At 37.6% G+C, this 24,507-nt stretch overlaps 3 protein-coding genes across 3 annotated transcripts; 1 reads left to right on the top strand and 2 right to left on the bottom strand.

The window, feature by feature from the left end:
* Window positions 1–166: 166 nt before the first annotated feature.
* LOC122317190 (putative pectinesterase 63) lies at window positions 167–1,954 on the bottom strand. Its single transcript, XM_043134144.1, has 4 exons — window positions 1,400–1,954; window positions 1,075–1,281; window positions 675–913; window positions 167–587 (listed from the first exon to the last, which is right to left on the bottom strand). The coding sequence occupies exons 1-4, from the start codon at window positions 1,895–1,897 to the stop codon at window positions 428–430; spliced, it is 1,104 nt and encodes a 367-aa protein (XP_042990078.1). The 5' UTR covers window positions 1,898–1,954; the 3' UTR covers window positions 167–427.
* Window positions 1,955–14,228: 12,274 nt separating this feature from the next.
* LOC122317103 (VAN3-binding protein-like) lies at window positions 14,229–17,581 on the top strand. Its single transcript, XM_043134024.1, has 8 exons — window positions 14,229–14,369; window positions 14,539–14,839; window positions 14,981–15,163; window positions 15,639–15,791; window positions 16,000–16,417; window positions 16,540–16,650; window positions 16,785–16,886; window positions 17,266–17,581. The coding sequence occupies exons 2-8, from the start codon at window positions 14,768–14,770 to the stop codon at window positions 17,430–17,432; spliced, it is 1,206 nt and encodes a 401-aa protein (XP_042989958.1). The 5' UTR covers window positions 14,229–14,369; window positions 14,539–14,767; the 3' UTR covers window positions 17,433–17,581.
* A 381-nt stretch (window positions 17,582–17,962) lies between these two features.
* LOC122317104 lies at window positions 17,963–23,840 on the bottom strand. The gene is made up of 4 exons (XM_043134025.1): window positions 23,300–23,840; window positions 21,764–21,817; window positions 19,590–19,715; window positions 17,963–18,623 (listed from the first exon to the last, which is right to left on the bottom strand). Exons 1-4 carry the CDS (start codon window positions 23,687–23,689, stop codon window positions 18,444–18,446), a joined length of 750 nt encoding a protein of 249 aa, XP_042989959.1. The 5' UTR covers window positions 23,690–23,840; the 3' UTR covers window positions 17,963–18,443.
* Window positions 23,841–24,507: the final 667 nt, after the last annotated feature.

Below are 24,507 nucleotides of genomic sequence, written 5' to 3'. Positions count from 1 at the left end.
TTATTTTAAATTAATTAATATATTTGTACCATTTTATTAAAAAATAATTGTAAACTAATTGTATTTTTAATCATTTTTTATAAAAATAATTCTTCGCATTTTCTTGTTCAATAAAAAAAGGAGTAATTTAATTTTGATCATAATACGTCACTAACCATCCTTCAAATTCAAGGAAGAAACTATATAGCTTTATTAATTCGAATACACGTAATAAAGATGCCTATGGTGTATCTATGCATATTAATTTAAAATTATAATACATCTTTCTTGTAAATCACCTCTCTTATGATCGGTGGAAGGCCTGATTCTATATACAAAATGTGCAGTACTGCATGCTGTACGTGACACCCACGGGGCCACGAGGGATCATGCGATTGGAATTTCCGTTTGCATTTGTTTGAGCCAGCCTATTCCATTGTAGAAATATTCAAACCTTTGGAGGAGGAAGCAACCATGAGGAACCCTGAATAAAGCCAAGGCTGATGAAGGGCTGGGCTTCAAATTCATTCAATTGCTTGGTATACTTGGCTCGGCCAGAAACGCTTGCACCCGGTCCGGAGTTCTTGTATTCTCCATAGAAAACGGTGCTGCATCCATGCAATGTCAATCGTCACAGCTTAATTAATTCCCAAAATATGTTATTGATCAACAGAAACGGGAAGAAGAAGGCTCACCCGTCACGTTCTTTGTGGAAGTTGTCGCTCCATCCAACGGGACTGACAACGCCGCTCATGATGGTGTAGGCGTAAATCACTCTGGGCCTGTTCATCCATGCTCTTCCCAAATATGTTCCGCTTCCAGTGCCACTTACGCTGCAGTGTACAAATGAGTATCCAGTTTCGTCTGCAAATTCCCTTGCTTGTGCTGCGATCACCGAAAAACCACCATCCCCAAGTACGTTTAGTGTAATGTTCTGTACAAAAATCATTCGACATATATTATTATTGATCTCAAGATAGAACAAAAAAAGAAGCATCCTTATTCAAAAAAGGCATTCATGGCAGGGAGATATCAAAAGCCTTGCTATTGTTTCTCTTTTGACACGGAGAGATCAGTTAATTTGGACGTACGTACCATGTAAAGGGATGTGCCACTTCCAAATATGAAATCAACTGAGCCTTCAATGTAGCAGTCCTTAAAGAAATGCTTTCCCCTGTCGTCACAGATGGTGTCCTGAAATCCTTTTATTTTGCAGTTATGGAAGGCTGCCTTGTCCCCAGAAATCCTCAGAGCAGATGCCTGAGCTCCCTTTCGTCTCCCATCAGGCCTTGGCGAAGAATTCTGCAACAACAAATCATTGATGTTATCATACACACACATACGGAGAGATAAAGTTCCAACGATTGTATGCATGCCAAAAATAGAAGATGGACGATGTTTTAGACGCATGCATCTGTACCGCAATGATAATATTTGCGGCAACAAAGTAATTGGATTCCACGATCAAGGTGGCACTTTCTATGGTTCCATACTGCGCTGCAGTACCGTCATAAGTCAAAGTTGGCATTGAGTTGGGTGCACCATATAAAGTAACAAAAGGCTTAGACCGATCAATTTTAATTTTCTCTTTGTAGACTCCATATCCAATATAAATAATGACACGTCTGGTATTCCCGGCCGGAATGCTGTTAATGGCATCGGTGATGGTCTGGAAATTTGCTCCTCCCTTGCTCCTGACCTTAATAACTTCAACACCCTCTTCAGCCTTCACCAGTGCGGGATCTAGAGTACCCTTCCTTTGGTTGTACGGCTTGACATTGTTGTCGAACCAGGTATTTATTTGGGCCTTGTCGGCTGGTATTGGCGTTGCATCATCCGAGACGACAGATATAGCAATGAGAAGAACTGTCATTAGAGCCGCATGGACGGCGACGCATGATGTCCTTTTTCCGACCATGTTGGTGTATTTCGGTGTTTGAATATTACTAGTTTTTGGATGAATGTATATCTATAAATATAGGCGTATTTATAAGCCGCAGCATGGACATGAGACAGCTAGCTTGGGAACCGGAAACAATGTACGTGAGACTTGAAGGGAAGTCCACGCTCTTTTTTTGTTTGTCACTTGTGGTTTCCGTTATCATTGGGGGGCCTTAAAGGTCGGTGGTTTGCAAAATGGGGCTAAGAAATCAGGTTATATATTTCTTTCTCCTCCGCTAATTTCTTTCTGAAAATAGAATACAAGCGTGCGGCCTGCCATCACAAAAAATAAATACATGAACTTGCGATGCTCGAGTTCACAATGATCATTAAGGGATAACTGTTTGGTTGTAATTAATTTTCTCCTGAATCATGTATATAATCCTTTAACATTATCAGTTTGGTTGCATGATATAATTTAAAAACAACAAGCTCGCATATATACGTTCCCGCAAGCAAAAAGAGAATGGAAATTCACGTACGTAGAGCAGGAAGCGCTGATGTAATATGGTATATACGTAAGATTATGAAAATTTGTTTTTATTGTATAGTAAATCTAAATTATAACCTTACAAAATAACCACATTAGTTTGTGGTTTAATGTAATTAAGTTTGTCTTTATAATTTTATTTATGACTGTAGCACGTATCTCATACAAAATAACCATATATATATATATATATATTAGAGATGACTGCATGCAAGTACTGCTTTTAGTTCCACGAATCTCTACAAGCTTTGTGATTCGTCCATGATCTAGATGTCGAAGTCTGATTGGTAGATGACCTCTTGAACATTTTCCAATCGTGAAAAACAGCCATCAGATCTGCCACCTTGGCAACAATAGTACGGCAGCAATTGGCATGAACGGTGGTAACGGCTCGGAAGTCCTTGCTATCTTCACAGAACCCACTGAAATAGTTGGTGTCCAAGAACCTTACTTCAAGGCCCAGCTCTCTGAAGACGCCGGCACGCATCATGTTTAATAAAACATCTTGCTCTTTGAAAGCAATTCCAGCACTGCTGTCTCCAAGTCAGCTCCACGCAAGACCTCCTCTGAGCAAGACTCCAAGTCAGCTCCACAACATGATCCTTGCTCATCTCTACCAGCAGAATCCTCTAGAATGTCCTCTCTGTAATTCTGTATTTTCTGTTTTTGAATATAATTGTACAAAGGAATCTTTCGGTTGTAACGATTCCCAGCTGTGTGTAAAAGCACCAACGCATATCACCTGCTTGTACGCAGGCTTGAATTAGTGCAGTACTGCGTCTCTCTATAAATAGAATACTACACTCCATGTAATGTAAGACAAATGAATATATTACAGTCTTCATTATTCTTCATGGTATCAGAGCTTTTTTAAGACTAATGTCAAACGATGGCGGAAGAGTCTCCCCTTCCAAAAACCCAGATTTCACAATCGTCCTCCTCCACCCCTTCTCTTCCACATCTTTCTCATCTAGTTACTGTTAAACTTACAAATGAAAATTTTCTTTTATGGCGTACTCAAATGGTGCCCCATCTCAAAGGGCAGCGACTTTTTTATTTTGTTGATGGCACTGGAATACCTCCTTCCCCCACTCTTCCTGATAACACGACCAACCCAGAATTTCTCTCTTGGATTCAAACTGACCAGCTCATCTTAAGTGCCTTAATCTCTTCCCTATCTGATAATCTTATTGCTCAAGTCGTTGGCTACTCTACAGCTCGTGAGGTTTGGAAAGCCCTTGAAAAATTGTTTACTTCTCAATCTCATGCTAGGATCATTCAGCTCCGCTATCAGCTAGCTACTATCTCAAAAGGGTCTAGTTCTGTCACTGATTATTTTCGAAAGGTCAAGCATCTTTCCGACACTATGAGTGCCGCTGGTTCTCCCCTTTCTCCAGAAGAATTTCTTTCTTACCTTCTTGCCGGCCTTAATAGTGAGTATGATGCCTTCGTTACCTCTATTACAGCCAGGCTTGACCCTCTCTCTACTGAAGAATTATACAGCCTTTTACTCACTTATGAAAATCGCCTTGCTCATTCCAACCATTTGCCTTCTTCTTTCAACCTCTCTGCCAATTTCACCACCTCCTCTCCCGTACGTGGCCGTGGTGGTTTCCGTGGTTCTTATCCCGGTAACAATCGTGGTCGTAGGAGGGGACGCACAACATCACCCTCATCTTTTCCACATCCTACTCAATCTTCAGCTCCTCTACCTACCAACAAGCCCACTTGCCAAGTATGTGGAAAAGTTGGTCACGGTGCTTTAAAGTGCTATTTCCGTTTTGACCATTCCTATCAAAGTGAACCACCTCCTTCCCTCACAGCTCATTACACCACCTCTGCTTCCTCTCCTAACCCCACTTGGTATCCTGATACTGCTACCATAAACCACCTAACCTCTGATCTCTCTAATCTGAACCTTCAGTGCACTCCTTATGGTGGTACAGACAAGATACGTGTTGGTGATGGCTCTGCCCTTCCCATTTCTCATATTGGTGAATCTGCTCTCTCCTCCTCTTCTCGTTCATTTCTTCTCAAGCATTTATTACATGTTCCTAACATAACCAAAAATTTAATTTCGGTTAGTCAATTTTGTCGTGATAATTCTGTATTTTTTGAGTTTCACAGCTCTTTTTTTCTTGTGAAGGATTCCAAGACGAGAGCCCCTCTTCTTCGTGGTCCAATGCTTAATGGCCTTTACTCCTTTCAGCAATCCGAGTCAGTTTCTCCTTCTCAAGTTTTTGTTGGTGAGCGCACCTCTTCCTCACAGTGGCATGCACGTCTCGGGCATCCATCTCTTCAACTTGTCCATCGTATCATCAAGTCAAATAATCTTCCTGTTTTTGCTAGCTCTATCTCTCCAGTTTGTCCAGCTTGTCGACAAGCCAAGAGCACTCAACTTCCCTTCAGATCTACACATCAGCATTCCACAAGACCCCTTCAACTTATTTACACCGATGTATGGGGCCCTGCCCCTGTAATTTCTAGAGAAGGTTTTAAATATTATGTTTCCTTCCTAGATGATTTTACACGATATACATGGTGGTTTCCCATAGTTCAAAAATCTGATGTTTTGAGTGTTTTTATCAATTTCCAAAAACATGTTGAATTAATGTTTAATGCCAAAATTCTCTCAATTCAAAGTGATTGGGGCGGTGAATATCGTTCCCTTCACAACCTTCTTTAAAAGCAAGGCATTTCACACCGTTTATCTTGTCCCCACACTCATCAACAAAATGGAGCCGTGGAACGCAAACACCGCCATATTGTTGAGACAGGCCTCGCCCTTATGGCCCAAGCATCTTTACCTCAACTTTTTTGGGCTGATGCTTTTCACACAGCAATTTATTTAATCAATTGACTTCCTACTCCCCTTCTTCAAAACAAATCTCCCTTTGAGAAGCTGTTTTTAAAATCTCCAGATTATACCTTTCTTCGGGTCTTTGGTACGGCTTGTTGGCCCCATCTACGGCCTTACAACCGACACAAACTTGACCTTCGTTCTTCTCAATGCCTTTTCTTGGGTTACAGTAATTCTCATAAAGGTTACAGGTGTCTCCATGTCCCCACTAATAGCATATACTACTCCCGTGACGTTGTTTTTGACGAAACTTTCTTTCCTTTTTCAAACTGCCCCCCCATTCCAGAATCCTCCACAACTACTCTTCCGTCACTTCTAGGCCCCCCTCCTGTGTCTCATATGCCCAGTCAGCCCACGCAACCTGCTGACCATGCAAACCTCTCACTCACGGACTCTCCTCCTGTGCAGTCCACTGAGTCAAATTCACCCACGACTTCTTCACCTATTTCTGCTTCCCTTGAGCCTAGTGACCCTCTTTCTTCTTCCGACAGCTCATCATCTTCTTCACCTAACACTTCTGCAGTCTCTCCTTCCTCAGCATCAGATATCTCTTCCTCTCCATCTCCAATTGTCACTCGTTCAAAAACAAATTCTCTTCATCCTCGACAGTTCACCGATGGCACCATATTATGGCCACCACCACGCAGCTATCTTACCTCTGTTTCCACCATACCCGAAGACCCCACCTCCTACACCGAGGCTGCCAAATATTCAGAATGGCGAAATGCCATGACTGAGGAATTTCAAGCACTCCTAAACACCAATACATGGTCCCTTGTTCCCTCCTCTGGTATTACTAACCGTGTTGGCTGTCGATGGGTTTTTAGGACAAAACGTCTTGCAGATGGTTCAGTTGAGCGACGGAAGGCTCGCTTGGTTGCCAAAGGCTACCACCAACAAGCCGGAATTGACTACTCCGAGACTTTTAGCCCAGTTGTCAAACCGACAACTATTCGAACCATACTCACCATTGCTGTTAGCGAAGGATGGAGTCTTCGGCAGCTTGATATTCACAACGCTTTCTTGCACGGTGATCTCCATGAGCAAGTTTACATGACTCAGCCGATTGGATTCATCAATCCAAACTTCCCAACTCATGTGTGCCGATTAAATAAGGCTATCTATGGCCTTAAGCAGGCTCCCAGAGCTTGGTTCTCCAAGTTAAGTGCTCGTCTACTTGATCTCGGTTTTTCATCCTCTCATGCCGACCCTTCCCTGTTTATTTACAAGCATGATTTTGTTACCTTATTTTTTCTTGTCTACGTAGACGACATAATTCTCACTGGGTCACATTTGGATGCCATCTCCTCAGTGCTTCACTCCCTCAGTTTTTCTTTCCCAGTCAAGGATCTTGGACCATTGCGTTTTTTTCTTGGTCTTGAAATTAATTTCCTTTCCACGGGACTTCATCTATCCCAAACCAAATATGTATGTGACCTTCTCAAGCGTACAAATATGGATCTTGCCAAACCCATCACCTCGCCAATGTCCACCTCAACTCACCTGTCTCTCACAGATGGCCCTGCCTTCACTGATCCAACCCTTTACCGAAGCACTGTTGGGAGTCTTCAGTATCTATCCCTTACACGTCCTGATGTGGCTTTTGCTGTTAATAAGGTTGCTCAATTTATGCATGCTCCCAAGCTTCCCCATTGGCAAGCTGTAAAAAGAATTTTAAGGTACCTCAAGCACACTGCAGATTTTGGTCTTCATATTCGACCATGTTCAAAGTATTCACTACATGCATTCTCGGACGCCGATTGGGCAGGGTGCCCCGATGACCGTCGTTCCACTGGCGGGTTTTGTGTTTTCCTTGGCTCAAATATTCTCTCGTGGGGCTCAAAGAAGCAGAAAACTGTTGCTTGTTCTAGCACGGAAGCATAGTATAAAGCCCTTGCTAATACCACTGCAGAGCTTCTATGGATTCAGTCTCTCCTCAAAGACCTTGGAATTTTTCTGCCTCTACCTCCTACACTATGGTGCGACAATCTTGGCGCAACATATCTCTCTGCGAACCCTGTCCTTCACTCACGCACCAAGCATATGGAAATTGACTTCCATTTTGTCCGAGATCGTGTATCAGCCAAAACACTTAATGTTGCCTTCATCTCTTCTCGTGATCAACTTGCAGATGTCCTGACCAAATCATTGGCCTCCTCACGCTTTCTGCAATTACGGACGAGTCTCACCATGGTGCCCCTGTTGGACTCGCGGGAGGGTGAAAGCAATACCAGCACTGCTGTCTCCAAGTCAGCTCCACGCAAGACCTCCTCTGAGCAAGACTCCATGTCAGCTCCACAACATGATCCTGTCTCATCTCTACCAGCAGAATCCTCTAGAATGTCCTCTCTGTAATTCTGTATTTTCTGTTTTTGAATATAATTGTACAAAGGAATCTTTCGGTTGTAACGATTCCCAGCTGTGTGTAAAAGCACCAACGCATATCACCTGCTTGTACGCAGGCTTGAATTAGTGCAGTACTGCGTCTCTCTATAAATAGAATACTGCACTCCATGTAATGTAAGACAAATGAATATATTACAGTCTTTATTATTCTTCACTCTTTTAATCCCGCAGGGCTATTTTTCCTGGCGTACCATGCATCAAATAAAGAGATGGTCTTGTTGTTGGATCTGATCATGTAGAAGCCAGTGTTGATAAGTTGGTTGGCTTCCGACTGTTCATCTCCGTTGAATCGATCGGTGCTGATTTGAAGATCTATACTTTCGTTTTGGCTCAGCCTTGGAAATGGGTTCCTTAGCCACATTACATCAGTGTCCTGTAATAAAACAACTTTTTTCAGTTAATTTGGTCATTTGAACTCGTACGTACTTAGTGCATCATGCATATGAATTCGGGTCGAAATAAAAGTCTTAAATTCCAATATATATATATAGTACCTCATTATCCCTACTTTCGGGTCATGCATCCCTCAGTTCTTTAGCTGATTATCTCCCGTTTCAGTTCAAGCTGATAGGTCATTCATTCCTCGTTTAGAAGAGTTAGAAAGACGGGCCGGAGAGAACCGAGAGGCTCATGTGAAGTAGGATGCGCAGATAATAATAATGATATGTTATGATCTTTAATCATATTAATTTACATGAGTGGCATCTTTTAAGTAATCTTCGGAGATTAATTTTAAAATAAATAATTAAGGGATATATTAAATTAAATATGATAAAAATGATAATTTTTTAAAAAAATGACATTAATTCTTTGGATAAATTGGTAGAAAAGGATTGACGATATATGAAGATCATATAAAATAAATAATAAATTAGTCTATATTTTTTTATTGGTTTAAACTTTTAAAACAAGTGTTGATTTCATATACATCTACAATACTGAATTATTATTAATTATTAGCCATAAAGTCGATCCTACGGCTAATAAGGCATGATATATTCTCATACAAACGCTCTTCTCAAGGTTATATTTCTTGTAACCCAAATAAGGATCGAAAAGTACTGCTAATGCTGCTTAGAAAAACAAGAATTTAGGAAGAAAAGTAAACTGCTAATTAAATTAATGTTAACAGAAATTTGAGAATTAAGTTTAACGTACGAACGTACTGTGAATATGAAGCTGTAACCCCGCTTGAGTATGTCTCCTAGAAAGAGGGTTCTCCTCCACATCATCTTCATAAAGTCATTAGACATGTACAGCTTCTCACCGTTAGAATCCACGGCACCCTCGTCCAATATTAATTCAAGCTTATAGCAATGAAGCCGAAGAAATTTGCATCTTTCAAAGGACCTCTGATCAACCGCAACTAGTAAAAGACGATCCATCAATTCCCTGGTGTCTTCCCCGACCCAAAAGCTATCCAAAAACATGTCAAGCATTGGCTTTTCGCCCTGATCTATGTAACCCTTGTTGACAATTGCGATTATCACAGTAGTACTCTTTTTCCCCATGGAAGCCTTAGACAAAGCTGCTTCAAGTTCATCGCTGTGCTTGGTCCTACTGTAACACTTCCATCGCATAAAATATATAAGACCACAAAGTTAACTTTACAATCAATCCATATATAATAAATATATATATATATATATATATATATAAATGAAAAAAAGAAATTAACCATAATATTGGTAGCTGTTCTCGGAAAAGAATTTATAAAAAGAAAAGGGACACGGGGATTAAAAGGATCATGATGCTCACTATCTCATGAGAGGGTTGACGTAGGCGATATCGTAACGAAAAGAGTACTGGCTTGGAGCTGGTGGGGGTGTCGATGAATACAATATAGAGTAAACCGATTAACAAAAGGCAGAATATGACTATACGGATGAGTCTATCGTTGAAGTTATCCATGTGATTTGCTTGTTGCTGATCAAGAGATATGCATGGTTTGATAGTGATGATCTCTGGCCGAAATCTACAGGTCTTGTGTGGTAGTGAAGCAGAGGTTTACTTTTGTAGAGTTCTGTGGGAAATCATCCGTATCTCCTCACGCGAGACGGTTCTTAATTACCTTATTATAACAAGCCCCCAAAGGTATGTTTGCACGTAAGATGAGATAGAAATCTGTAAAAAGAAAAAAAAAATGTTTTGTGAATTAATTACTGTAAGATGAGTTTGAAATTAGGTTTTGAAATCAGATTTTCAGATATTTGATGAATAGTAAAAATAAATAATATTGTTTTAATATTAATTACTTATAATTATTTAAAATAAAATTAAAAAGTTCAAATTATATATCTGATGGCAAATGTGGCTGCCACCGTCTAGCTAGCAGCCAAGGCGGTCCAGATAGGGCCAGTACCCATGAGCGGCCAACCACTCTAGCCATCACGGCGCGACTCAAAAATAGTTGCCCGTGAACGGTCATGCATGCCGCGTCTGGCCTTCCTGTGACGGCCAAGAATCGTTATGCCACGGTCATTGCTAACAATATTTGATATGTGATCATGAGCTAATTAATTTTCAATAGATGTTATAAACTGCTACTGAGTAGAAAACCAAGTTTAGAGCTATATATGATCAAGAGTGCGCGCTTATTGCGTATGGGATTTAGAACCATGTGAAACTAAAATCTTTCGTCTACTACTTACGTGCGTTTTAATGTATATATATTGCTCATAAAAAGCATATATAATTGGCGTTTACCGCATGGTAGATATACTTAGATCATTAGCCATCAAGCATTCAATTATATTCATATTAATATCAAACTGATCATCAATATTCTGGCCGTAAGATCTGTAAAATCGATCGAAGTTGTTGGCCCGGTTAAGATGAAGTAGAGTCATCTAATTAGGAGATGATCGGTATCTCATTTTCTGGCCCAAGGTAGGGCTGAAAATATTGACTAAAAATGATTCGTTACATGTATGCTTCTTGATTCAAGCCAAATAATATGATATCATGCAAGATTTCTAGTCTTCTTGAGTACATAATTAATATATATATATATTTTTTTTTGGGGGGTGCCTCGACCACGTGTCCACCATGACTTAATTAACTAGACGCTGGACAGTTGGGTCATTCAGATAATTGCATTTGCTACTACATGCCTATTATTAAATAATTCTATTTCTGTCTTCGCAAAACGTACGGCCTGCTTCGCAATCTGTGTTACAATTAACAAGATCGATGAGCCATGGATGGAAGCGGCGGGGATAGATCGATCTGTTGATGAATGCCTGGGCTTTCCAATAAATCGTGATTAAAAATTAAAAATATTATTAAAATCTATCAAATCATTCTTTCTGGGATAAAGTACATAACATATGCCTCATGTGGGCTAATAATTATTAAAAACTAATTGTGGTAATAAGACTGAAACGCGGAACCCATGCATTTGATCTCTAGTAATTTAATTAATTTTGTTCGAAATTGTATTGGACTTTGGAGTCAACGAACCGATTACTTGTCTTTGAATGAGGATTTTTAACATCAAGAACTCGATATATTAATTTCATGAATTATAGACGATCGATGGACCACAATCACGAGCTGGGTTTTCTTCCAAGAAAATCACTTTTGTATATAGTATGTTTTCAAAATAACTTTCTGCACCTAAACATTAATATAAGATCGGCCCATAATAGAAGTTACCTAGCTTTATATATCATTAATGGGATTTTATTTTTTATTTTTCGGGTGGGGGAGGCCAGGAAGTAAAAGTTCAACTTTAATGAAGAGATCAAGTAGTACTGCCCGGTTACTAAATTGAAAAAAATCTATTCATTATTCTTTTTATCATTATTTTTTTTATTATTTCATGATATGACATTAGATGATATATTTAAAAGTGAAATATAATAAATAATATTCAATTATCTACTGTCACATCATAGGATTATTATGAGAAGATGATAAAAAAAAGAATGATAAGTAATATTACTCAATAGTAACTATATATATTTAGAGTTTTGATTGCATTCTTTCATCTAAGCCGCTCATTTCAACCTGTGCATGGGAAAATTCAGTCCCTTGGAAACTTTTTTAATCAATGGAAACCTCCTACATGCATGGTTGTCCCTCTAGATCTCATCTTATTTCATTTATTTCCTAAACATCACTTAAATACAAATATTTTTCAATTTTAAACTTTCAACTTTTTCATACATAATCATTACAATTTTCACAAATTTTCAAACAAAACACAAAAAATAATTCAACTTTTTCAAATTTTAAAATAAAAATTATATTAAAATTTTATGTGCTCACAATACTTCAACTTTATAATCCTTTTATTCAAAATTTTCTCTCATTTTTCTAAAACATCATAATTCAAACCATTCCACTATTATTCACAACAATCTAATCTAATCTCATTTCATTCCCATCACCACAAAGATCATAATCATCCTCCAAGACTACACAAAACGGATCGAATACTTTAATCAGGTAATGCAAATTAGATCTAGTATACATATGATTTGGTAAAATGCATTTACTTCTCTCAGATTATCACAGTGGAAAGGATCCACTTACGTACCTAATTTACTGAACTAGTATTAATGTAATAGTCGTACTTCTTAGCATTTGCCTCAAAAAAAAAAAAGATTGTGTAATGGCTTGGTCGTTTCGATGGTTGATCATATGATGGGGAAAAAGATCTTTTCGTTGTGTGCATGCCATTTTACGGTACGGCTAGCATCGATTGCAGAAGTGAATAGCTAATAATAAAATTTTTTAGCGACGTCGAAGAATGCGATCTATCAAAACCTAGATCTGGGAAGTAGCAATAGACTAAAGGAGCATGCTAAAGTGCGTACAAATTGTTGATTAAACAAATACATAAATATATACGCGGATGAATGCATGCATGGATCCCTATGCAATTGCCATTGCAGTCTAGCTCTTCACGCAAAAGATTAAGCACTACCTAAAAAGGCATGAGATTTTTGTTTATTCTTTCTTATTTTAGGCGGGCCTAGCTAATACATATATAATTATATAGTACATTTCAAACAGAGGAGGGTTACATGCAGCCCGATACCATCTCTTTGGAGTCAACGTGGTCCCAAGGCCTAAATATTAATCAACATTGTATATTTCTCAATCTAAGATTTTTTTTTTTTAAAGATTACGGTGCCTCAATTTTATTGATAGCTCTTATTTATGGCGGAAAAATATCATAATTACAACCAAAACACCTAGAGATTATATATAATCATAAAATCCAAACTCAGATATAAAAATATCATTCTAAACATTACATAAAGCTTTGACCTACCGATATTAATGACAAAGTAAGAAAACCGAAAAATATACCTGCATAAAAATCAAACAATCCGGTTAAAGTAAAGATAAAACAAAATAAACGAAAGCAAACCTGTATGAAGTTTAATATGTAATCCAACTTGATCCATTCAAATAACTCCCATAATGTCTTTCGGAAGACTCTGTTTATTAGAAAAAATATATATCATTACCATTTGTTCCCATCTTAGTTAATCTGTCATCTACGTGGTTCGTTTCCTTAAAAGTATGAGAGATTCTCATCATCGACGAACTAGCTTTCAACTTAATCTCATGCTTAGCTAATTTGTCATCTACGTGGTTCGTTTCCTTGAAAGTATGAGAGATTCTCATCACCAACGAACTAGCTTTCAACTTAACCTCATGCCAATATGTTTGACTCCTCCCACCACTTGACCACCAGCTTATAATCAGTTTCAACTTCAATATGCATAATATTCATCTGTATACATAAATTAAAACAATCTGAGAGAGTCCTGATCTCAACATTATTATTGAAACTTATGCCATAAAATCTGAAAAAGCAAAATCATGTGACCATCTGCATCCCTAAGGATACCTCCGCATCCGCTTCTTCCACACTTCCCGAGATTACTTCCATCAACAACTATATGAGTATTAAAATCAATAACTATATGGGTGTTAAAATCAAGATTCAGAAGTACCACCCAAAATCTTGTCATCTATGTGATGCAATAATTATGATTCTATAAAATAAAATACGAGTGTTACACATACGTACAATTTTACACATAATATTATACATATTAAGTGGCAGTTCCGTTTTATCAGTGTTTTATTATTTTAATTTGAATTTCAAATTTTGAATTTTAAAATTTTTATCCTTTTCAATTGTTTACACATTAGCACGTATGATTATGTAAGTAAATTTATAAGTATAAATAATAGTTTTTTAAATAAATATGGGTGTTACTTTTTTTATACAATTGCTTTGATTTGGTGTTTGAGTTTTAAAAAAATTATTAGTTTATTGTGGAGTTGTAATTAATGTTTGGTTATTAATGGTATCTGTGAACTCTAATTCTGTGAAGGAGGATCTAAAATCATGCTTTCACGGGAATATTATTTTTGGGAGTCTCCCTTCCCACTTGTGAAAATCCTTTCCCACTTGTGGAATCTAAAGAAAAGAACCCTATTATAAATAGAAGAATGAAGGAGCTTTGTATGGTAATCCAGATACAGGACACACTACTTCGGGCAGTGTGTCTTTTTTTGTCCCAACAGAATTCCACCTTAAGTAATGAGTGCGGACTCTCTCTCTCTCGATTAATCATTCCTTTACAAACATAGATAGATGGCATACCTTGACGTTCCTCTTTGAGAAAGTCTTTCATTCAAGATGCATCTTTATGCTAAATTGCAGTAATTTCCCTAACTTTCATGATCGTTATATTTTCTCCATTTAGAATGGTTACAGTTTACAATTATGGTCTGTATTTTTGGTCGTTCCTGTTGTTGTTGTTTTTTTTTTTTTTTATCTCACATTTCCTTTTTTTTGTTTTGTTTTGTTTTGTTTTTTATCCCTCTCTAGGAACTCGAGGTGGCCATTTGTATCTTCAATGAACCCTAAGTTCCTAACTTTGATAAATACAGCTAGCTAGTATCTAAAACCAGATGATCAGTAATATGAATACCTGTTCGACTCTTTTTCTAATTTAAGCACACGTAGATCGGAAAAATCATGATTTGTGTTCGGCACAGGTAGAAAAGACCTGTACGATTTTGTTACTTGCACACAGATGGCATAACTTGAATCTTGCATGGATTCACAAGGAGCCTTTAGAGCAGGGAGAATCTCCTTTAAAAATGAGCACCAATCAACAGCTGATTTAGTGAGTATGAGTACAGTACTCCTTTTCCGTTAGAATTAATATTTTGTTCAGGTTGAAGCAACATTACTATTTACTTCTCTCCTTCGCTTTTTCCCTTTGAATATCTTTTCCCTCTGTCCATTGAAACATGGTTAATTTTAGGAACGGAAGCCCGAATCTTGTACAAGAGCACATGGATGCTTGACTACAAATGAAAACCCATCCTGCTCTTCTTCCTGCCGCTCCTCGGACATTCTGCAGGGTCCTGTCCATGCCATGGAGTTCCTGTGTCGCCCATGGAGCCCCTCGGCAACTAACTTCATGCAGATATTTTCATCTAGTACTGTACGTGAGAAACCACAATCAGATGTCATGTCTTTATCCTTTGACAAGTTTGCTTATATGGATGAAATGTGTTACCATGATTTGGCTGCATAATATTGATAAGGCAAAAGAAGGGGAAGCAGTAAGCATGCAGGGTGTTGCCTGGCTTTAACATGCTTAATCAGTGGTATTTGTTACTTGGCTATGAGATATGAATGATGTCCAACGGCTAATTTCTCTAATGCCGTTCACTATTCACAGTGTTTTTAAGATAAAGATGGAGATGGAGAGTTGAGATAATCTCTCTCTCTCTCTCTCTCTCTCTCTCTCTCTCTCTCTCTCTCTCTCTCTCTCTCTCTCTCTCTCTCTCTCTCTCTCTCTCATGGTATCGAGCTTGCTTGATTTGAAGATGATCGATCTTTCTTAAGACAAACAAATAAACGGCATAATTTTTGCTTGCTCTGGTAAGGGAGAACGCTGATTGTCGTTTTTGCAGAATCTGTTGTTTCCTTCACAAGACAGTTGCTATCTAGGACGGCAGGAGGAAAAGCTACATGACGATCATACGTTAGGAGAGCAGGAAGGAAAAGCAGAGATGGAGAAAACCAAAGGGTATGCAGCCCAAAGCAACAGAAGTACTTTCAGTCGGGTGGGTCTCTCTCTCTCTCTCTCTCTCTCTCTCTCTCTCTCTCTCTCTCTCTCTCTCTCTCTCTCTCTCTCTCTCACACACGAATTTATCAATGTTTTTCAAACTAAAACCTGATGTTGCGTTAAATAAAAAGGAAATCTCCTTGAACATTACCACCATAAAAGCAGAAGTAGAAACATTTTAACGTATTTTAGGCCACTATTCGCAGGCACTGTTTACAATTGAAAGGTCTGTTCCATCTTTTTTTCAAAAGCCTAAGTTCTTTGCCAGCTTATTAAGACGTAGAGTGACGACAAAAGAGGAAGACCGACTTCGCACTGCCAATGTCCATGCTACCCTTTCTGTGGCATGTTTGGCTGCCGCAATAGCTGGCATTGCTGCCAACAGCACCAAAGAGGCAGCAAAAGATGTCATCCCTATCGGTAATGGAGATGGAGGCAAAGTAGCATGGGACAAGAACATGGGCGACACTGTTGCTTCGGCTGCTGCTCTTATAGCCACAGTATGTGCTGAAACCGCAGAGTCCATCGGCGCAAACAAAGCCCATGTCGCCTCGGCCGTCAACTCGGGCCTCGCCGCTCAAACCCCTGTTGATATAATTACACTTACAGCAACTGCTGCAACATGTGATGCATCCTATACTCACCTTAACTTCAGAATACGATCTGATTATACAGTTTCCCTTTCTGTTGACCACTTCATTTCTTGCCGATGGATTAAACTGATGGTATGAGGAAATTTCGGCCAGGTTTAAGAGGAGCTGCGATACTCAAATCCAGAGCTATGGCATACGACTCTTTATCAAGGTGTCCAGAACTGCTTGAAATAGGGGCCCAGTTGGCAGTAGTCACACCTTCTGGTAAAATTACGGTCCCCTTGAATGATTTCCATAATTTTGTTGTCACAGAAGCATATGAGAATTTATGCTAAAGGATGAACACTTTACTTCTGCTGGTAAAATGATCCTAAACAATTTTTGGTTCATACGCACAGGGAATAAAAGACATATGCGGGTCTCCATTTATTTCAAACGTAAGCAGCTCATTTTGAGCCTTGAAAAGAAGTTCTTGGGAGTTTTGACAACATTAAAGAAGTGTAAGATCTATTCTTCTTCGTCCTTTTTTTTTTTTTTTTTAATTAAATAACTTTTTGCATGCCCTCGGGAATGATTTGAAGTGATATAAAGTATAACACTTTTACACCACACACCACATAACATAATTTAATTTGTAATATTCAAGTTTTTAAAATTTATCTTTCAAATCTCATTATACCACTTGAATGATGTGTGGTGTAGATCAGGCTTTCAAACTAAATTATTCAAGGTAAAATATTGGGATTAGGGTAGTGCCAACTACTAAACTGGATATGGCAACAACAAAATTCACATGCGCTCATAATATGAGAAACCTTTTTTTTTCTCCCCTTAATTTAACTCAAGTAAAATCATTAAGTATAATCTAACACCGTGCAGACAAGATTTTTCATGTGACGGAGGAAACTGAGGAAGCTCATGGCAACTTCTCCATCAGCCTAAAAAGCCACAGTGGTGATATCAAGGTCTGGTTTGAAGATGAAAATCAATGGTCACTCTGGGTTTCAGTGATTTCTAATCTCTTGCAGACGCATAGATCTTATTGATATATGTTATCATAGAATCTCTACCAATCAAAATAATATCCAGGTGGTTCTCCTGGCGTTTGTTAAGCTAGTTCCAAATATCTCTTTCACTATGTATTAATCCACACTGGTTTACGGCAATGCATTAAACTAGTTTTTTCTCTGTGACACATCAAATTTTGCCATTTGCCATCTAAGACCCACTGCATGCTGCACAACAAAATACCCTCTTTGTCCTCATTCAGTCTACAATCACGGTTATGTACAGCGTGCATTAATTGTATAGTAGACAAATACCCAGAAACGCTGTCTTATATGCAAACGTAAAGAGAAATGAAGAAAAGTGTTCTGACAATTAACAATAGAATGTAGAAATCACTTCCAAGAAGTCATTTCTAAGATAGTAATTCTGCCAGAATGGTGCAACCGGAGTGATGAATAAACCGTGAACACCCTAATAATAACAAGAAGTAATAAGACAATTGAAAATAGCAATAAATCGGATCTATATAACATGCATGCCATACGTGGACTAGGCCTCAAACCGTGGGTTATAAATCAATGAACTTCATGCATTAAGATCAAACAATCATCTTCACATCGAGAATTCAAAGAAAAAATGACAGCAAGACTTCACTAGATTAGTGCTACCGAAGGTCCAAAGGATAACAGCAAACATAACTAAATAACTAACTTCACCCTACCCTGAAAAGATTGTGTTTGCAAAAGCTAAGGGGAGCTGAATCTCTTAAGATGATAAGGCCGCCTACCATCGATATGAAGATTTCTGTGCTGAACAAGACATCGGGGTATTCCTAATTTTTTTTAAAAAAATATACAGATCCTCGTTATCCAGCAAAAATTATAAGCACTTTCAAGTTACAGGAAAAAAAATTAACACTAAACATGAAAAATATATGAGACTAAATATCAGAACAGACAAACAGTGAAAAGGCTTGCATTCTCATAGCTCTCTGTATACCATGTCCAAGTTTGAGTGAACCACCATGGCACTACTACCTGGGTATCCCGTCATTTCTCCTCAAAGTCCACGTCAATAATGTCAGGCTCCGACTTTGAAGTAGTGGTGCCTCTGCTGTCTCTTGAAAAGAAGTCCCCTTTTGGCTGCCATACGATGTTTCCACAGCTTGTACAACGAATTATTTGGTTCTTGTAACCAGCAAATTGCCTCTTACAGGCTGGGCAAGCCCCCTGTCCAATTTTAGTGCAAAATGGTGTGAATAACATGTTACGATATATAAATATAAATATGAGAGAGAGAGAGAGAGAGAGAGCGCCCCAAGGCACATCAAGAAAAGCTACCAACCAAAATGACTTGTATTGATCACTACTATTTCATGCTAAGGAAACATGATTATCTTTGACAATATCTGACACGTGTGAACAAGCTATACTACAAAATCGTTCAAATCCAATTATTGAACTAAGTTAGAGGACATAATTAAGTAGGATGAAAATATTTAAATTCCTAACGAAAATAATTAATATATTATTTATTTAAATGACAAGGCCCAAACTCAGTAGAAACCATTTCCACCCTTTAGCAATTTTCAAAACCAAATGAATTCTTTGATAAAAAAGAGGTGCACATGCCAATGGAGGATTTTTGCATAAGTAAAAGCAATGATATTATAATCGCGAGGGTCCAAGGGGCTCAACCTGAATACAGACAAAAAGAATTATAGTAAGGGTCTCCCTTTTCATTTAGGTGCCATTTGGATAGTGATTTGAGATGAGATACAAGTTGAAAGTTGAATAAAATATTGTTAGAATATTATTTTTTAAATATTATTATTAGTTTGAGATTTGAAAATGTTGAATTATTTATTATATTTTGTGTGGAAATTTGGAAAAGTTGTAATGATAAGATGAAACACTTTCACTATCCAAACGGGATAGTAGTTGCAAAAGCTATAAAGACAAAATGCCAAAATTTCAGTGGAATGCTAACAGCTAGAAAGTTCAAACAAAGAGAATCACTTGGTTATCTCATCTCATCAGGTTGACTTCTGTCCCAAAATTCATTTGAGTTTATGAGGTACAAAGCAAACCTGATAATGGTATACAATGCAACTAGTAACAGAGAACAATAATAAAATTATATGAGCACATATGCACGCACATTGCAGGCAAAAGTTGAACAAGAACTGGCCATACCTTTATAACAAGGTTATTGGCAATAGTCCCAATGAGAAGAGGACCGGCAAGTGGAAGTATCCATAGCGCAAATATCAAGAAACGAAAAAGCCATCCAGATAATGCAAGCCAGAGGAAGAGAATAGTCTACAAAAAGAAAACAAGAAAGTTGGAAAACTACATTAAGTGAGCTAAGAAAACATTTGCAGAGCTGACATCCAGAAGGCACAAAGAGAGAACATGAATACATATTCAAGAATATTTTTCCTCAATATACTTAATAATACAATGTCTCTCCCCACTTCCACCCCTTTCCAACACCTCCTCCCCCCAAGGCTATGGCAAAAGGGACAGGAAATGAGCATACAAATTCTTATGAAGAATCACCCAGGTGTTCAAAGTATGAAATAAATATATCAATTTCATATTTTAGATTTTCTACACCACTCACAAACAGAATATACAACCCTCCATCTTTTTTTATAAGTAAAATATTTTATTCATAATATAAAGGTCGGCATAGCCCAAGTACATAGGAATCTTGTGTGCTTAGAGTAAATAAGTCATTTTAAACAAGAATCTTGTGTTAGGTGAAGGTAGGGGTGGCAATATATGACACGACCTATTAACCTAACACGAACACGACACGATAAAAGCGGGTTTGGGTTTAGTTTTAACGGGTTCGAGTCAAAATAATTTAGCCCGTTAAGACACAATTGCTTAACAGGTCAACCCATTATGACTTGTTAAGACAATTAAATTTACATTTTTACCCTTATACCTAAAAAGTAAAAAATCCTACTCCCGCTGCACTCTAACTCAAACTCCCTCACAATCTCACATTCATCTTCACATATATTGAGTCTCTATCTTAATTCTCAGTTGAGTCAATTCTCAAGAGTCACGACCACCTCCCACACTTCCTATGGATTGTAATTTTGGTGTTTTTAATGTTTCGATTATAATTTTAGACTTATGTAGTTAGTTTTATATTTTTGGAAAATATTGTGATTTTAAATTTTATGTGAAATTATGTTGATAAGGTCAAATGGATTATTTGGATCAATTCAACCCTTTACATAAACGGGTTAAAATGGGTCATGTTGTGTCAATATATTTTAAATTAATTCATAACGGATCGTGTCGTGTCAATCCATTATTTTAATGGGTCGTGTTAGGATTTGAAAATATGACCCATTAAGTTTAACAGGTTGTGTTCGGGTTGACCCATATCATATAACATACACAACTTGACAGAACACGAACACAACCCATTAATAGGTGAAGGCTTCACCATTAGAAACCCAACCTTAATTGATCAACGAGAAAAGAAGTGAGAAAAGTGCCAGCAAGTTGTATCACAGCTATAGAGCTGGCAAACATTTGGTATCTGCACCCTGTAACATGTGCATATCCAATCTGGCAGGAAAAGTTGCACTAAAGGACAAGCTAGATTAGCAATATGGAATAGCACATTTTTTTATTTTTTAACTCTATAGTTCACCCAATTAATTAAATATTCCATGTGATGACCCACTTATTGACGAGCTTGGCTCACATGTGAGGGACTCTTAAAACAAAAATATAAATAATAAAATCTCCCCCTTCCCATCAACTTAAACTTTTGGGACTAGTAGTAATTTCACAAAGTTTGTATATGTGCAAGTCACTCATGTCTATTTAAAACCAAAGAAAGCAGCAGGCAGAAGGGATATGGCATTCAAAGGCAGAGTTTGGTTCCATCAGATCCATGAGTATCATTCCCTAGGAGTTCTAACCTGCCTTTTTTTTTTTCTTTTTCTTTTTCTTCGTTACTTACCTACCAAACAAAATATGTGCAATATCATAACTGTTTATTGGCACAAGAAAGGCAAGATTAAATATATATGATTCAGTTTTGTATTTGGTAGTTTCTAGAACTGATCACTACTAAAATATCTTAAGGTCAAAAGAGTAGTTCAATAATTTCTCTCTGTTGTGTTTCCCTCCAAAACCTTAATCAACTGCTGACACAAAAATTCTGAGGAAACAGTTTTCTCTAAAACTAAAACACAACCAAAACTGCATAATCACAAGAATGTATTTCAATCAGGGCCATCTGTCAAATAATATAAAGTGTAACCAACAATAATTGTCGTAGAAAACACCATTAACTATTAAGTGTAACATGCTGCAAAAATTTGAGGTATACATACCGCAAAACTTTTTCCCAGTGGAGTATCCAGAAAATCATTGAGCTGTTTCCTGTACTGCATGGATGATGAGGAAAAATTATGATTAATCACACTGACATCTGAAAACATAAGATCCAATTAGGCAAAAACAATACTTAAAGACAAAGACAGTGTCAATTTCATACAGAACACAAACAAATGTAAGGCACCCCAACTAGAAGCCTTGGAAGAAACAACTGTAAAAGGTGAAAAAAAAAACTTGCTTTCTTTTGTTTTTTATGTGTCGAGTCAAGAAAAGCCCAACTTACATCTAGGCTTATACTCCAAATGAATAAATCAACGGTACAATTGAAACCATTTGGGATCAATATAAACTAAAATAACTTCTCTCTCATAAGTAATGTGAGATATCATTCACCATCTTCTACTCGATCCAAAACCCAAGGTACCAGTATATAGTGCTAAATTCAAAAGATTTCACATCAAAGTTTCTGGCAGAGCAATCCATCCTCCATCCGTTTTTGTATTGGATCCTAACTTAGCACTACATTATGCACTCAAGCAGTTCGAAATATAGATGAGAACTCTCAAGAAAAGATGAGTTCTAAAACCATAAATCATAAGGAAAGGTAACTTCTTTGTTATCTTCTTTGTTGAAGATAAGAAGGCATATTTTAGGTTTAGAGCTTACAATTCTGAAGTTTAAATGTCAACGAACCAAATAGTTATCTTCTTTGTTGTTCAAAGATATCCATCTTTTGACAAATCCTAGGCGGATGAAATTGAAGTGTACTTGATTACTTCAGCTGTTCAAATATTGTTGTAGTGGTATTACAGATTCTGAAAATAATCTGAAATCTGTAAACGAAGATGCATTTTGAATCATTGTAAATTCTAAAAGTGGTAATATATACGAAACATATGTCAAGGTGTGTGCATAGAATAATTGGTAAAACTCTTTCGCCCTAGCTTCATCTTTTCTTTTCTTTTTTTATAAGTAAAAGCTTCATCTTTTTTATTTTGTATTTCTCTGTTTTCTGAAGTGCAGGGATACAAGTTATGCCTAGGAATGAATGAAAATTCAGAATCGACTTTGTTAACAACTAATGAAGGTATAACTAATGCAACTACGAATCTCAGGGAGGGTTCGATCGTATGGTGGCAAGCTCACCAAATGCAAGCTGGACAGGAAGTGGGGTTGAAAAAAGTTTAAAAAGCGGCAATCAAATGAACATTGAATACTGATAAAAAAATAAAAAATAAAAGGAATAGTGATTTTCTTTCCCTAACTAGGAAGCAGAATCGTGAACTTCATACTATTAGTTTCCACTACTTTCGAACCAATTAAAATGCACAATTGAGAAAAATAATGGCATTTGGATGAAACACAGTACAAAGAAAGACCTACATAAACACTCTCACAGCTAATCCCAATTAAAAACCAGCATAATTCTCTGGTGTCGATTTCATTTCCAATGTCTCCTCAGCAAACCAAACAAACGAAGCCCTTACAATTTACGAAATGTAACAGGTTGATGGAAGGGAGATAGAACAAACCCTCGGCAAGTTTCTATTGAAGTCCATGGTGAAAGTGCGCCATCGGAGCCCGATCTCGAACTCCCTGTCGATGTCGCGTGCGCGTTCGGAGGCGGAGCGGGCAACGGAGCTAAGGCGGCGCGAAACGGAGTATCGGCGGTCGAGGCGCTCGGCTGCCTTCTTGGCCTCGAAGGCTAGCTGCTCGAATCCGTCGTTGGCACTGCGCCAGGCGTCCCTCAAGGCCTCACCGGAGACCATGCGCCTCGCGAAACCGTCGATGTCGCTGCGCCTGAAGGCCCGGATGGGCGCCAATTGGCGAACAGAAGTGGCCTGGCGGGTACGGTAGGGTATAGGGATACGGTGGCGTGGCTTTAACTGGAGTGGGGGTTGCCATGGCAGGGTTGTGGCCATGATCCTAGCCTATCACAAAAATTAGGACACAAGTAAATTGGTAATACCTTTGCTGGGAGTGGGAGGGTGGGTTTTCTGGGTCCGGTGCCGAGCTTACGAATGTTTGCAGTGCGAAGTCATGGCATACAATCGAACCCGTAACACGCAAGTGATCCGATCCAACGTGTAAATTTCATTAGCGAAATGATAGGCCTATATCACTCACGGCATTTTTTTTATTTTATTTTTATTTCTCCTTTCAATAAGACCGTTTGAAATTGAAATGCATTTTAAATTTATTATTTTAGATCACATTTTGAGAATTATTTATTTAAATAATTAACGTCAGACTTATTTAAATTATAATGTTTTAACAAGTGTAAATGAAAATAAAAAATTCTTAGACGAATTACAAGTTACACGGTTCATCTATTTTTCATCTTTAAAATAGACAAAAAATAAATGATAAGAATTATTTGATAATTGAATCTCAATTGAACTTGTACATACTCCATGCCATTTATTTTTGAATAATTAGATGATACATTATTTAAAGATTGATAACTTCTATATTAGACTATTAAAAAAGGTCTCATATTAAATAATGTAGAAATGTAAATTTGAATGCGAATCAGGGTACCCAAATATACTTGAATCCACGTTCAGATTTATAATACAGTTCAGATACTAGTCCGGGTTAACTTAGTTATAATTTGGACGGATTTTAAATTATAAAAATCAAGATATCTAGTCATCCAAATTGCAACTGAACACTTGGATTTATCAATAATAATAATAATTTAAATATGAGGATTATAAACACAAAACGATGCCATTTT

The sequence above is a fragment of the Carya illinoinensis genome, chromosome 7 (assembly GCF_018687715.1).
Source record: "Carya illinoinensis cultivar Pawnee chromosome 7, C.illinoinensisPawnee_v1, whole genome shotgun sequence".
NCBI lineage: Eukaryota > Viridiplantae > Streptophyta > Magnoliopsida > Fagales > Juglandaceae > Carya > Carya illinoinensis.
The sequence above is the reverse complement of the archived record's forward strand: the minus strand, read 5'-3'. Positions and strand labels throughout refer to the sequence as shown.